Source organism: Gavialis gangeticus, unplaced genomic scaffold (genome assembly GCF_001723915.1).
Source record: "Gavialis gangeticus isolate Ggan-Ray unplaced genomic scaffold, GavGan_comp1, whole genome shotgun sequence".
In the NCBI taxonomy this organism is placed as follows: domain Eukaryota; kingdom Metazoa; phylum Chordata; order Crocodylia; family Gavialidae; genus Gavialis; species Gavialis gangeticus.
Window position 1 is genome coordinate 42,292,479 of NW_017729031.1, and position 15,146 is coordinate 42,307,624.

Sequence of the window (15,146 nt, forward strand, 5' to 3'; positions counted from 1 at the left end):
CCCCCCCCCCCAACGCACCTGGCACTCACCTGTGTGCTTAGTCATGTGGTACTTGAGCTGGTTCACCCACTTGCACTTGTAACCGCACTCAGGGCACAGGTATTTCCGCTCCTCCTTGTGGATTCGCATGTGGTACTGGGTGGAGATGGGTAGGCAGGTCAGTGGCTGGTGGTTCCCCCCCAGCGCACCCTCAGCTGCCCATTGCTGTCTCTTCTGGGGCAGATGCACTGAGGCACTGCCCCTGGGGCCAAGACTGTGCCTGCCCCATGTCTATTAGCAATGGAAAGGGCGAGTGTCTGTGATATGGGGAGGCAGAATGTAAAGCTGATGCCACGTGGCATCACAAGCAGCCCATGCTGAGCTGGTTTGGGCTCTGCTGGCCACAAGGACCGGTTCCTGGAAGAGCCCATGACTGGGATGGGCTTCACTTCAGTGCCCAGACACCTGCCTCAGATGGGGTGAGAGCATCAGGATTGTGCTCATGGAGGGAGAAGCCAGGACCGGCCACCCACTGCCCAGCCGGGACGGTAAAGGACTCAACCATGGCTCCAGGGGAGCACAGGGCAGAGACCGGGTCAGAGCTTGTGGCCTAGGACCCACCTGCCTTCCCATACCCAGCTACACTGCTCATGTCTACAGCTACCAGGGGCTGGGCTTGTCCCTCCCGGTGCCTGCTCCCACCCCTGGGTTCCCCCCAGCCAAAACAATGCAGCAGGGCCCAGCTGCCTGCCAGAAGCTGCGGGGAAGCTAGACCCACGCATCTGGAGGTGCCACAGAACCCTGCCTTTGCTGGCCATACCTCGGGAGCTGCCATCAACCCCCTGGGGTGTGAGCAGTGGCCTAGGGAAGCTCAGGGCTGAGGTGCCCAGCTCAGCACTCCCAGTGGGTGGCCCCATGGCCCTACCCAAAGGCCTCTTAATCATAATAGACCCATCAGATTGGGGTCTTGGCTGACAGATGCATGGGATCGGTGGGCCTGCAGCCACAAAGCAGCTGGTTCCAAGACAGGCACAGCCCCAGGGGGTCCCCCTCCTTGCCCCAGGGCACCTCCGGGCTCCCTATGCAGGCTCACCTTGAGGCGAGAGGGGTCAGCACAGGTGTAAGTACAGAGGTGGCACTTGTAAGGCTTCTCGCCTGTGTGGATGCGGATGTGCCACGTGATCTTCTGCTTGTTCTTGGTGGTGTAGGCACAGTCAGAGCACTTGTAGACACGGGTGCCGCCATGGCCCTTGACGTGGTGCTCCAGGACCAGCTGGTGGCGGCAGGTGAAGTCGCAAGAGGGGCAGGCCAGGGGCCGGTCAGCAGCAGGGGCAGCAGCTGGTGGCTCATGGCTGTCCACGTAGTGCCGCACCAGCTGCTGGCGCTCGCGGGCAGCGAACCCACAGAGTCCACAGCGGTGGCTGAAGTGCTGCTGCTGGCGATGCGTCTCCAGGTCGCGGCGGGTCGCAAAGGCCTCGTGGCAAGCCCCGCACTCGAGCCGAGGCGGGTGCTGGCGCCGGGCATGACCCCGCAGCGTGGCCAGGCTGCGGCACTGCAGACCGCAGTGGGGGCAGCGGCAGGCAGCGGGCTCAGCATGGCGGCGCAGTGAATGCTGCTTGAGGGCAGTGGGCGAGCTGAAACGGGCGTCGCAGCGGGCGCAGGGGTAGAGCGGCTCGCCCCGATGGCAACTGTTGATGTGGCGGGTGATGTCATTCTGCAGGTAGCCGCTGTAGTCGCAGAGCGGGCAGAAGTGTGTGGGCGTCTTCTCGTGTACTCGCAGCCGGTGCAGCCGCAGCTTGGAGTTGGTGCCGAAGGTCTGGCTGCAGCTGCCGCAGGCGATGCGCCCCACGCCCGTGTGCAGCGACTGGTGGGCCTCCAGGCGGTAGCGTCGCGTGGTGCTGAATTCACAGTAGGGGCACTGGTGCGGCTTGAGGCCCTCATGCTTCACGCGCACGTGCTGCCCCAGGCACCGGGCCTGCTTGCAGGTGAACTCGCACTGCCTGCACTGCAGTGCTGGGCGCTGGCTGTAGTGCCCACGGGGGGGGCGCCGGTGCCGCCGCAGGGGGGGCGCAGCGGAGGAGGGGGGTGGGGGGACAGAGCCACGTCGTGTCCCACAGCCCTGCTGCGCATGTGTCCGCAGGGCCCGTTCCTGCTGGCAGGTGAAGGGGCAGCTGGGGCAGGACAGGCGGCGCCGGGGGCGCAGGCCAGCATTCCCAGGCCCCTCAGCCTCTTGGGGCTGGCCGTGCTGCTGGGCGCAGTGGCTCTTGAGCGCCCGCCGGGAGTGGAAGCCCTGGGGGCACAGGGCACAGCGGAGCCGCGCTGGGCCCCGGCAGCTATCCGCCACGTGTGAGGTGATGGTGGACAGGCGGGAGCAGCTGAAGGCGCAGGCATTGCAGCGCAGCTTGCCCTGCTCCGCTCGGTACTTCTCCAATGGCTTCACGGGGGCACCGGCACCTTCCGGTGCCATCTCGCCCACAGCTGGAGGGGCCAGGAGCACTGTGGCTGGACTGGCTCCCAGAAGCACAGCCTCAGGGAGGGGGCTGCCTGGGAGCACAGGCACTGGCTCCGCTTCCAAGGGGGGCTCCGGGACCTGGCCCCCCCCTGCCCCTTCCGTGCCATCCTCTGTGGCCCCAGGCTCCGGGCTCCCCTCTGCTGCCTCCAGGACACCTGTGCTGTCCTCCATGGCCACAGACTGGGGGCCCTGTGGGGGATTCCTGGGCTGCTCCGGCCCCAGCAGCTTGGGCGTCTGGCCCTTCTTGAGGAGGATGGGGCACTTCTTAAGCAGGTGGGTGTTGAGGCCGCGCTGCTGCTTGAAGCTGGCGCCGCAGCCATGGCACAGGAGGGGGGTGCGCCGGGCCTGACAGCCAGCTTTGGCATGCAGGGCCAGTGCACGCTCCTTGCGTGTAACGTAGGGGCAGGCACGGCAGGTGAACACCTGGCGCTCTGTCTGCACCACCAGCATCTGCACACGTCCCTCCAGCACCAGTGTCTCCGCTTGCTCCTTGTCTTGCTGCCGCAGCGCCCGCAACTCCCACTCTGCCGCTGGCTCGTCCCCGGGCTTGCCACCACCCTCCTCCATCCCTGCTGTCGTGGTTTGGCCACTCTCCTCTCCCGTCCCAGTGGCCGTGGGTGAAGCAGGGTCCTGCCCTGCAACGGGATCTCCAGGCCTCTCCAACAGGTCCCGGCTTGGGCCCCCCTCTAGGCTGGGGCTGTCCACATTGCCCTCGGGTGCCCCAGCCACGTCCGGCTCTTCCTCAAAGTCAGCGATGTCCTCCAGCCCAGGGGTGCCGTCCTCTAGTGCCAAGGCCTCGGCGGCACTCAGGATGCCATACCCAGCTCCAGGGTCCTTGCAGCCCAGAGCCTCTGCAGGGGCCGTGGCCTCCAGCACCACCTGCGCCGAGACCTCCAGTGTTTCCAAGTGCAGTGTGCAGCCATCCACGGCCTCACTGGATGTCCCACCCTCCTCTGTCGCCACGTTCACGCCACCTTCCTGCTGCCCTATGGTTAGCTCCGGCAGGGGCTCTGCACCAGCTGGTTCACCATCTTCCTCTTCCTCTGGGGGCTCCGAGCTGGCCCCCTGCCACGGCTCCTCCCCAGCATGACAAGCTGTGGCCCCATGGGGTGCACCGGCTTCCTGCTCCTTGCTGGCATAGTGCTGCAGCCAGTCCTTGTCGCCGGGCACATAGCCATGGGCCTTGCGCTTGTGGAAGAAGAGGCTGGTGTTGCTGAAGGTGCAGTAGGTGCAGAGGGCGCAGCGAAACTCACGCTGCTGCGTGTGCTTGCAGTTCTCGTGGCTGCGCAGCGCCTGCTTATACTTGCTCTGGTAGCTGCAGTAGCGGCACTGGAAGACAGGTGGCTGGTAGCCCTGTGCATGCTTGGCCTGCGCGTGCTTCTGCAGCTCGTATTTGCGCTTGCAGGCGAAGCCGCACACCTCACACATCAGGCTCTTGCCCTGGTGCCGCAGCTTGTGGCTGCTCAGCTGGTCAGCCCGGTGGCACCGGTACGAGCACTGGTTGCACTGGTACCTGCCAGGAGTAGAAGGGGGGGAAGAAATGGCCAGAGCCGGGTCACAGCAGCCCCTCTGCCCCTCCCTGGATCCCCTCAGGATTGGGCCCAGCTCTGCCTTTCAGTGTGCTTCCCCAGTCCCTCCCGCGTGCCTCTGTGCTGCCCCGTCCATGCAAGGAGTCAGGCACCAGGCTCTGGGCCTCAAAAGGTCCATCCAGCGGCTAGGCATGAGGCCTGGGTAGCCCATCTGGACCCGAACACCTCTGTGCTGCTCCCACATAGGGGGCCTGGGGTCACCCCCCAGGGCCACACAGGTGACCCCACGACAAGGCTGGCATGTATCAAGGTGCTGCCAGCCCCACCTGGTGCCCCTCTGGGCTCCACTACCCGGCTCAGTCCTCCCCCCAGCTGCTCTGGGTGGTACCTGAGGTCCCCAGTGTGCTTGCGCATGTGCACGTTGAGGTAGTGCTTCCACTTGGTGACATAGCCACACTCTGTGCACATGAAGTCCTTGGCGCTGGAGTGGGTCAGCATGTGTTTGGACAGGTAGCTCACGTCCCGGCATGTGAAGTCGCACTGCTCGCACTTGTGAGGTTTCTCCCCTGTGGGAAGGAGCCTGTTACCAGAGGGGCAGGTAGGGGGGCAGGACAGCCTGGCCCAGCCTTGCTGGGGAAGGGGCAGCCGTCATGGGGCACTGGCGTCCCGGGACAGAGACCCTCTGGGGCACAGGGGAGAAGAAGCCCTAAAGCAGCCGTGGCTGCTGGGATCAGAAGCCTTAGCCCCCGAGCTGTCCCCAAGGCAGGCTTCTCTGCCACGGGCAAGACTGACCCATGGTCTGACCCAGGACGATCCTGGTATCCCCGCTGACTGGCACCCAGCAATGCAGACACCCCCAAGAGGAGGCAGGAAGGTGCCAGGCCCTGGCTGCAATGTGCTGGGTTCCTGGGTTGTGCCAAAGCCCTTGTGGCCCTCTGTCCAGGTCAGAGGTGTGCAAATGCTCGTGCCCACATGCGCTGGCCCCATGGGATGGAGCTGGCATACTGCTAGAGCTAGACACGGCAACCATCTGCTTGCACCATGACTGACCCGCAGGCCCTATGGCAGGTCGGTGCCAGCCCCAAGAGCCCTGGCAAGAAAGCCTTCGACCCCCCACGCTGGGGAGGGCACCCCCTTTCCTCCTGGCTCACCACACCCTGCACCCCTCCCACTGCCAGGGGTGAAACCCAGGAGTCTGGCTGTCGGTGTGGCCCTGGCAGTGGCAGGTCACTAGAGAAGGCCCTGATTCCCACCTCCCCCACCCCCGGCTGGGGCCACGCACCAGTATGCAGGAGTGCATGGCGCATCAGCACCCTCTTGTGCGCCGTGGCGAAGCCACACTCGCTGCATTTGTGGATCTTCTCATGGGCGTGCATCTTGCCCAGGTGGTCGTGGAACTCTACGGGGTTGAAGGTGGTGTAGGGGCAGAAGCCGCACTGCAGCCGCTCACTGCCGGGGTGGCCCTGGCGCTTGTGCTTGCGGAAGACGTGCTTGTTGGAGCAGATGAAGTCGCACTGCTGGCAGTGGAAGGCGTAGTGGGTCTTGCGGTGGGTCTCCATGGCCTCGGCCGTGCCGAAGAGCAGCGAGCAGGCATGGTACGTGCACTCCACTGCCTTGAGGCTGTGGGCTTCCTTGAGGTGCCGCGTGAAGTCCTTGCGGTCCTCTGTGCCGTAGTCGCAGCCGCCCTCGAAGCAGCTAAGCTGCTTGGGCTCGGTCTGGTGGCTCCTGAGGTGCTCCTTAAGGGCCTGGCTGAGCTTGAAGGGCTCCTGGCACACGGGGCAGGCGTAGACATCTGAGTAGAAGTTGGAGATGCCCTCATGCATGCTGGCCATGTGGCGGTTGAGGGCGTTCCTCTCCACCGAGCGGTACTGGCACAGAGGGCACTGGTGGGCCTTCTCGCCCGTCTCCCGCAGCAGGTGGATTTTCAGCTTGCTCTTGCTAGTGAAGAACTTCCCACAGTTGGGGCACTGCAGGCTGGGGTCGGGGAAGTGCAGGTGCAGGTGCTCCACCAGGTGCGTCCGCTTCTTGAAGCAGCGCTTGCACTCGGGGCACATGTGGGTCTTGAACAGGGACTCCGAGCCCTCCGCCACATCCCCTGCAAAGTAAATGGGCATCAGCCTGCACCTGGGGGAAGCCCAGGGCCTGCCCATGACTCCCCAGCTGGGAGATCCCAAAGAGAGCTGTGCCACCCAGAGCAGTGGGAGATGGGAGAGGACCATGCCCAGGTGCGAGAGAGGGAAGCAAAGTGCCACGGCCAGCTTGGAAACGGAAGATTAAAGAGGCTGAGATAAAGTATCACGATCTCCCTTTACAACTCCACGGGGCATCTGCACCTTGAATCCGGTGACCAGCTCTGGTCCCACGCCTTCAACTGGACAACTAGAGAAGGTGCAGAGAAGGGCAACACGGATGATCAGTGGTAGGAAGCGCTTCCACAGACTGCAAGGGTGGGAAGGGACCTCAGGAGGTCACACCTAGTCCAACCCCTGGCTCCAAGCAGGACCAGCCCCAGATACATCACCCCAGCCAAGGCTTTGTCTACCTGGAGCTTAAACACCTCCAAGGATAGAGACTGCACCACCTCTCTGGACAGCCTGTTCCAGTGCTTCACCACCCTCCACGTGAGAAAGCTTTTCCTAATATCCAATCTCAAATTTTCTTGCTGCAACTTGTGCCCATTGCTCCTTGTTCTGTCATCTGCCCGCACTGAGAACAATCCAGCTCCATCCTCTTTGCAACCCCCTGCAGGGAGGTGAAGGCTGCTATCAAATCACCCCTCAGTCTTCTTTTCCAGACTCAATCAGCCCAGTTTCCTCAGCCTCTCTTCACCAGTCCTGTCTCACAGCCCCTGAACCATTTTTGTTGCCCCCACTGGACTCTCTCCAATGTGTCCACATCCTTTTTGTAGTGGGGACCCACAGCTGGACACAGGGCTCCAGATGTGGCCTCCCCAGTGCTGAACAGAGGGGAAGAATCACTGCTCTCCACCTGCTGGCACTGCTCTTACTGATGCAGCCCAGGATGCCGGTCACCTTCTTGGCAACAAGAGTGCACTGCTGGCTCCTGTTCAGCATTGGGGACAGGTCACTAAACACATCAGGTCCATGCTCAGCAGTCAGCAAACAGGCAAACAGGTTTGGGACAATGAAGAAGGGAACTGTGAACACAATGGGAAGCATCATGAGGCCCCTTTATAAGACCATAAGGCATCCACACCTTGAATTGGTGCCCAGCTCTTGTCCCCACAGCCCCAGGAGAGTGAAGACCTGGAGAAGGTGCAGAGCAGGGCAGCAAGGAGGCTGGGGGCTGCAGAGGAGCTTCCCTAGGAGCAGAGACTGAGGCCAGGCCTAGGAGAGATGCTGGAGGGGACAGGAGCAGGGTTTGCACTGCACTGAATGAGGAACAGAAAGTCCCTGGGGTTTATTCCTGCCTGTCTCTGCCCAGACAGAGCTGGGTCCCGGCACAGGACAAGCAGGCCTGCAGCTGCCAACCAAGCCCAGGCCGTGCTGTCCCCTCACGGGGCATTCAAGGGGGGGGACTTGTGGCCCCAGATGTGGCGGAGCTGAGAGTGCAGCCAGATCCACCGGGGACCAGACACGTGTGGGGAGGAAAGGGGCGCGGGGAGCGCTGGGGCAGGGAGTGAGGGGCCCGGCCTCTGCACCAGCCCTGCCAGGACCCTCCATGCTGGAGGAACAGGGGAAAGCCCCGCTCGGCCCCAGGCATTCATCTTCCAGCTCCACTCTGCCCTGGGACGCGGGGCAGGACGGACCTGGGGCTGAGGCAACACAGGGCAGCTCAGTTGTTCTTAATTCATGCAGGGGGCACAGAAGGGCCCTTCTGACGGCCCAGTCAGAGGGTGCAACACCCTGAGCTGTGTTTGCTGTCTTCAGGCTGCAAGCCAGTCAAGGGCCCTGGGGTCTTCCAGGCTTCTGGGCTTTGCTGGTTGCCACGTGTGGCCAGGAAGGGATCTCTCCCCCCTCCTGTTGCTGCAGGTATTGGTTTTTCTGTACCTCAGCAGCGCTGGGTGCTGGCTGCAGCCCAGGTTGGGGCTGTGCCAATGCTCCTGCTGAGACACAGCCCCGCAGGCTACAGGCTCTTGCCCCCCACTCACACTGCCTTGGGGAAGGGGGCAGGCAGGGATCTGTCCCCTGCTCAGCCTGGGGGGTTCCTCTCCCTCTGCAGCGGGGACACGGCCTGGGCTCTCTACACCACCCACCAACCCCCTGGCAGCAGCAGGACATTGGCAGTCCTGGTCCCCCCACTTTCTCGAGGACAGGGCAGGGGCATCGTGCAGGTCCAAGGTCGCACATGGGATTTGTTTGGGTGGGTTTGGACAGGCCTGATCCTGCCCCGGGTTGGGGGTTGGACTCCACGTGACCTCTGGAGATCCCTTCCAGCCCCACTGCTGATTCTGTGAGCAGCCTGGGGGAGAGCTGCATGTGAGTGGCTGTTCGCTGTGGCCATTTGGCTGCCAGGGACCCAGTGAACTGAGACACAGCCAGGCAGGGCAAGGCAGGGCACCGAGCTCACAGTCTGGTTCCCTACAGACAACCCCCCAGAGGTAACAGCTCAAGCATGGCCAGCAAGAACAGGGTGCTACTCCGAGCAAGACCAGCAGCGTAGGAGCAGGATGAGCGACCAGAGGAAACCCTCCCACTGCTAGCGCTTGACCCCACTGCACTGGCAGATGCCTGGCTTGACTTCGGCTCCCGCTCTGGTAACACTTCGTACAGGCACGATCCGCTTCGACCAACCACCAATGCTCCAGTCCACACTGAGGGGGCAGGAGCTGAGACCGGCCCCCTGAACACGCTGGTGTGTGCTTTATAATTGGACTAGTGCTGACTTTGACAGCTCTGTTAAAGCTCTCTGGCTGCTCCCACCGCACACGTGTGCCCCTGTAGTCATCATCTCAAGCCACATCGCGTTGTAGGGGCTCAGGGAGCTGGCATGTCAGAGCCCTAGAGTCACTCCCCCTCCAGACCCTGAGGCAGCAGGGTTTGGACCAGGCTGCCTGCTCTGAGCACCAGCTGGTTGTCCCCGAGGCAGGAGTGCCTATCCACATGGGCAACCTGGACTCAGGGTACCAGGTCCCCAGTGCACCTTGCAGGCCAAAGGCACCTGGCCCTCCCTGGGCACAGGACTAGGTAGCTTAGGTCAGACCTCGTGGCCCTTCAAACACAGGACTGAGCAGCCTGAGACCTTCAGAGAAAACTGATAGAATAGTGAGGCAGCAGAAGAGACTTCCTAGGGTGGAAGGACTCTGCAGCACAGGAGGGTCCAAGGACAGGCTAGACGGGCACCGGGCAGGGAGGGTCGAGGTGCAGCGATGCTTGTGCTTTGCTGGGGGTATCCAGGCTGGGGCTGTGCTGGCTGCCCGCCCCTCGCTGTTCATGTGCCAGGAGGGTTTTAAGCCTCCCTCAGAGGTGCTGGGTGCTGCTGCAGCCCAGGCTGGGGATGGGGACGGGGATGGGGACTGGGCTGTGCAAGTGCTCCTGTTGGGATCAAAGCCAGAGGGTCCTGGCTAGAGTGTCTTGCTCCTCTGCTCAGGGTCAGACTTATCACCACATTTGGGGGCAGGAAGGGATTTTCCCCCTGGTCAGTCTGGAGGCTCTGGAGTGGGTATCAACACTCTTTTATAGAAGCAGGGGGGTGGCGGCTGTGACCCCCTGCTTTCCTGGGTGCAGGGTTGGGTGTGAGGTCTGTGCTGTGCCAGGCCTGATGGTTGTCTTATGTAGAGTTTAGTTTATGGTTAGATTATGGCCTGGTCTGGTCTGGACAGGGCTGATCCTGCTTCAGGCAGGGGTTGGGCTAGATGTGAGCGATGGGGGCGTTCCTTCTCTATCATTCTATGGTGGTCACCTTACGTATAGTTTAGAGGACAAATTTGTCTGGGCTGGGTTGGATGGGGCTGATCCTGCCTCAGGCAGGGCTTGGACTGGATGTGGCCCCACAGGTCCCTGCCAGCCCCATGGCTCTGGGATTCTACAAGTCCAGCGCCATGTTGGGGTCGGGTGCCTCAAGCCCTGTGCAGCTTATGCCCTCGGCAGGCACCAGGGCAGCAGGCAGGTGAAGCTGCCCCCAGGCAGCCTCAATCACCCAGTGGCCTGGTACCAGTGGCCTAACGATGGCCCCTCTGCCTGCTCAGCACCTATCAGAGGCCTCTGGCCACCCTGGGCTCTTTGTTCTTCGGTCCCATCCTGTCGCTTTCCGGTGTCCTGGCCCCTGGGTCCTACCTACCAGCTTCATCCTGGCACTCGGGTCCTGTCTGAGACTCCTTGCTCCCAAGCCCAATGCAGACAACACCTGCCCTCTGACAGCAGCTGCTGGATCTGGCATGGTCACTGTCCATGTCCCAGTGACATACAGCTAGAGCTGCCTACTCTGGCCACCCTAGCCCGTGACTCCAGACTGAAACCTCTCTCCTGTCCCTGACCCACCCACCCCCAGCTCATGCCTCTCACAGGTGACTGCCTATGTCCTGGTCCCTTACAGCCCTCTGCCTCCTGGCTGTAGCTGGCCCCTAACCTCTAACAGCTCCTGCTCCCCAGGACGGAGACCTTGTAGGGTCACACTCCAACTGCCCCCCACCAAATACTTGAGGCCTGCTCATCCCCACATCCGGGCATTCAGCCAGGTGCCACAGTTCACACCACTGTCCTACCCTGCCCTGTGACATGTCAGCCAGGGTGGCACACACCAAGCACCAGCTGAGCCAAGGCAACTGGGATTTCACGATGCTGGCCACGAGAGCAATGTGGTCCCATGCTCAAGCCATCATGGCACGAAATGGTGGGACCAAGGGACTCCTGCCTTCCCTACCAGGCCTCATCAGTTGCGTTCTCCAGCCCCCATCACACATGTGCTGCTGTCAGGGGGAGCCCGAACACCAACTCGGCTGCCCACAGGGCCATCCTGGAGGCACCCAGCGTGGCACTGGGGGACTCTACCTTTGAACCGCTGGGCCCGAGGGGCCTTGGCCTTCCTGGTGACTGCCTCACCAGTGCTCTCGCCCTCCTCCTCGTCCAGAGACTCATCCCCGCTGCTCTCAGAATCGTCCTCCCCAGCCAACGCCTGTCCATCTTCATGGGCAGTGTCCTCGGGAGCACTGTGGCTGCCATCCCAGGCTGGTGGGTCAAGGGAACACGTCGCCTCCCTGGAGGCCTTGTCATCGGCTGCAGGAAAAGAGTGAATTGGCTGTCTGACTCAGGGAACCACTTCCTACCCTGCTCCCAGAGATCTCATTTCCCATCCCATGGAGCAGAAGCAGCTGCCGGGAACTAACCCCTGGCTCAGCTCCACAGCAGCAGCCCTGATCCCTCCTCTCTCTCCACCTGGCGCATTTCTAACCCCAACTTGCAAGAGGAACCCAAAAAGGGAGAGACCAGGAAGGCACATGCAGGGGCCCCAGGCCCACAAGAGATCCTGCTCTCTTCTTCCAGCCCAGGAAACCCAGTACCTCCTGGACTTTCCCTAGCCCCATCAGCACAGTGCAGCAAGACCTATCCTGAGCCCTAAGGCCAGAGGACTGAGCTGGGAGAGTCAACCCTACAGTTCCTCCCTCAACGAGTCTGGCACACCTCTCCCTGGCAGGCAGGGATGGGTCAGGAGGCTGTAACCAGTGCTGGGTCACCACAGCCAACGTTGAAGCCAGCCCCTCTCCCTGCTGCATCTGCTCATACGCCACTTCTCAGCTGTCCTTCCCCCCCGCAACAGATACTAGGGTCCAGCAGGAGGCACTCACATGGGACTTCTCCAGTCCCGGTGGCAAAGTCACGCGTGCCAGGGCTGTGGGGCTCCCCAGCCTCTGCTGACTCTGGGAGGGTCTCCCTGACTCCTGCCATGTCCAGGAAGATCTCTGTGGCCCCCGCTGGCTCAGGGCAGTGGCTCTTTGTGTGCTGCCGGAAAAGCTTGATGTTGGCACTGATGAACCGGCAGTGAGCGCAGTGGAAGGGGAAGTGGAGGCGGTGATGCTCCTCCATAGCTGGGTGGCTCAGGAAGAGCAGGGGGCAGGCACGGTAGATGCAGGAGATGGGTATTGCTTGGTGCACGCGCCGCACATGCCCGCGCAGCTGCCTGCGGTCCCCAGGCAGGAAGGGGCAGCCTGGCGCGGGGCATGCCAGAGTGACCATGGAATTACGGTGCGTCTTGAAGTGCTCTTTGAGTTCGCTGGGGAGTGCAAAATCCGCCTGGCAGATGGGGCACAGCAGGTGCTCACCCAGGCAGTTGACGTCTCTGTCCTGCCCACTTGTTTCCGGCAACCTCTGGGGCAGTTCCTGGCAGAGGCCTGGCCCCACTCCGGGTCCCTCAGTGGTGGGTGCTGCCAGCTGGGGTGCACTTGGCAGCTCCAGGGACTCGGGGGCTACCAGTGTGAGGCACTGGTGCTGGGTGAGCAGGCCGGGGTCGGAGAAGCTCTGGCCGCATCGCTCACAAAAGTACAGCTCCACCACCTTGACCAAGACCTCTGCAGGGGTGAGATGGAGAGCAGGAGCGCGTTACCGCCGTTGCGGCCCAGACTGGGAGCATGTCGCCTCTGGGCCGTGAGCTGAGGATGAGGAGGACGATGAGCTCTGGAAACTGGGAGGGGTGGGCCGGCTTTGGGCCTCTGCCCAACAGACCCATATCCCCACTATGAAGGCTGCTGCTAGGCAGACCCAAGCACAGCAGACAGGCTGGCACTGAGCAAAGCAGTGAAAGTCTCAGGGAACAGTTACAAGCCCCATCTACATCAGAGGGACCAGTTTGCCCCCCACCAAAGGAGACCAGGGCAACCAGCCTGGCCCCTCTGTAGCGCTCCCTCAGCAGAAGGGACCCTGGGGAAGGTGTGGTGTATTTGCAGCCCATCCTGCCACAGCCACTGATTTAATGCAGGCAATTCTACCTATCCGGTTCTATCAGTCCACAGGCTAGATCCAGCCTGGCATGGCTCCATGTCATCCAGCCTGTGAGGCTCCTTGCGAGTCCCCACAGTTGTTTGCAGGGGGAAGCAGTGGCTGCTTGAATGGCTGGGAGCACAGTCCTGCCCCACTGCCTGATATTCAGACCCCTAGGGAGCCCCACGGGTCAGACAACGCAGGCCACAGGCTGGATCCAAAGCCCAAGCATCACCACTGTGGCTTCCCCCATCTCCTTGTAGTCAGCTGCTGAGACATCAACCCTGGTTATGTTGTAAGTGCCCCACCCCGCGAGGTGCTGGCTGCAGCCCAGGCTGGGGCTGTGCCAATGCTCTGGCAGGGACTCAGCCCCGCAGGGTCCTGGCTGGCAGTTCTTGCCCCCCCTTGGTGGGGCAGGCAGGGATTTGCCCCCTGCTCAGCCTGGCCCAGCCAGGGTGGGATTTCCCCTCCCTCTGCAGTGGGGGCACAGCCTGGGCCTGGGCTCTCTCCAGCACCCACCAACCTCCCTGGCAGCAGCAGGATGTTGGCAGCTACAGCCCCCCTGGTTTCCCAGGGGCAGGGGTGGAGGCAATGCCTGAGGCCGTGTCAGGGGTGACTGTGTCATGTGGCTCCAATGTCGCCCACAGGGTTTGTCTGGGCGGATCCTGCCTCAGCCTGGGCTGGGACTAGGTGACCTCCACAGATCCCTGCCAGCCCTCCAGCTCTGTGATCCTGTGCTTCAGACCCTGGGGTAACTCGCATCTATGTACAAAGCCAGGGTCTGCTCGGTCCGAGTTCATGTGTCCAGCCCCTGCTGACAGCCCAGGGTCTGCGGGCTCAGGTCAGCCCCCAGACGGTTCCTCCTGCTCTGTGAATGCCTGCGGCTCCAGGCCAGGCCGACCCTTTGGCCTGGTTCTAGCTGCCTAAGGAGTGTTGAGATGCAAAGCCATGGGGACCACGACCCACACACGCCTCCGCTCGCCCGTACCTGTGGCACTGCCCGGGTTGCTCAGCGCCACGTTGCCCGCCACGGCCTCCATGAAGATCTCCACGTCCTGCACTCCCGCGGGCACCCCCTCCGCCAGCAACAGGCTCTGCCTCACAGCCAGCGCCGATGGCTCCACCATGCCGGCATCAGGGCCTCTGCTGCGCCCTGTGTCCGCCGGGGCAGGGAGCAGTAGCTCGGGGCACAGGGCGTCCATGTCTGAAGCCACCGTCTCCACGCTCATCTCCTGGCGCTCGTGCTCAGGCTGCTGCGCTGTGCCGTGGAGGGGCCAAGCTCTGCAAGGGAGAGACCAGGCACCCCTGAGCCCTCCCCCTCCCACGCCACACAGGGACTCTCAGGACACGGGGACATGTGGGTAAGCGGCACCGAGACAGCCGAGGTTCTCACGGGCTTGTTATTTGGGGCACTCCCTCACTACGGCTCGGGCAGGCCCCAATCTCAGGGGCTCTGGGGGCAGAAACCCCAGGGCTGGAGGGACCTGAGGACCCGTGACTGTGTCAGCCTCCCCGAGGTCTCCCCGGGATCATGGGGAAGGCTCCGAAGCTGCTAAGCATCTCACACCCCAGGGCTACGAGCTGCCACCTGAAGCTGATGGAGCAGCAGCCTCCCGTGGCTGGCCAACAAACCTCCCTGAGCCCCGGCAGCGCTGTGGGGAGAGCAGGGGAACCATCACCCAGTCGCCTGTGTCTCCCGCTGGCCGACGAAGGCAGGGACGGGGGAGAGATGATGCATGCAGGGAGAGGGGGCTGCATACGTGGGGGTCGGGGGCTGCAGACACAGTTGCTAGCACGGGGACAGCATGCTTACAGGAACATCCCAGATCCCCCACGGGGGCCAGGACCCTCCCCCCAGGGCCATTCCCCACAGGCAAGTCCTGCAGCACCCACAGGGTGACAGCCCCGGACCCCTCCCCATAACGGGGCTTGCCCCGCCCCTTGGGGTCTCAGCCCCCCATAACAGGCCTGAATCCCTCCAGGAAGGTCCAGCCCCCCCATAAAGGAGTTTGCCCCCCCCTTGGGGTCTCAGCCCCCCCATAACAGGCCAGGGACCTTATGGGATGGGGGGGGGACACGCGCTGCCTGCCCCCGCACCCCCCTGTATGGGGGGGTCTCTTGTGTGGCCTCAGGCCCCCCCATCTCAACCTGGGGGGTCTCTGCGGGGGGATACCAACCCAGCTGTGCCCACCTCCAGCCGCAGGGGCCTGAACCTCCTGGGGGTTGGACCCTGGGGACCCCAAGCCCCCCCCC

General features: G+C 63.0%; 1 protein-coding gene across 2 annotated transcripts in view; it reads right to left on the reverse strand.

Annotated features, from left to right (window-relative positions):
- The window catches only part of ZNF142 (zinc finger protein 142), a 16,912-nt gene extending 1,775 nt beyond the window's left edge, over positions 1 to 15,137 (reverse strand). The window contains exons 1-8 of one of the 2 annotated variants that reach the window (XM_019522654.1): positions 15,085 to 15,137; positions 13,882 to 14,174; positions 11,765 to 12,484; positions 11,022 to 11,195; positions 5,303 to 6,115; positions 4,409 to 4,586; positions 1,073 to 4,004; positions 30 to 135 (exon numbers count right to left, since the gene is read on the reverse strand). In XM_019522654.1, the coding sequence (XP_019378199.1) occupies positions 30 to 135; positions 1,073 to 4,004; positions 4,409 to 4,586; positions 5,303 to 6,115; positions 11,022 to 11,195; positions 11,765 to 12,484; positions 13,882 to 14,122 (5,164 nt within the window). In that variant the 5' untranslated portion in view covers positions 14,123 to 14,174; positions 15,085 to 15,137. Of the gene's footprint in view, positions 1 to 29; positions 136 to 1,072; positions 4,005 to 4,408; positions 4,587 to 5,302; positions 6,116 to 10,970; positions 11,196 to 11,764; positions 12,485 to 13,881; positions 14,175 to 15,084 lie in introns of both variants that reach the window. The other variant, XM_019522653.1, reaches the window with a different exon arrangement.
- Positions 15,138 to 15,146: the final 9 nt, after the last annotated feature.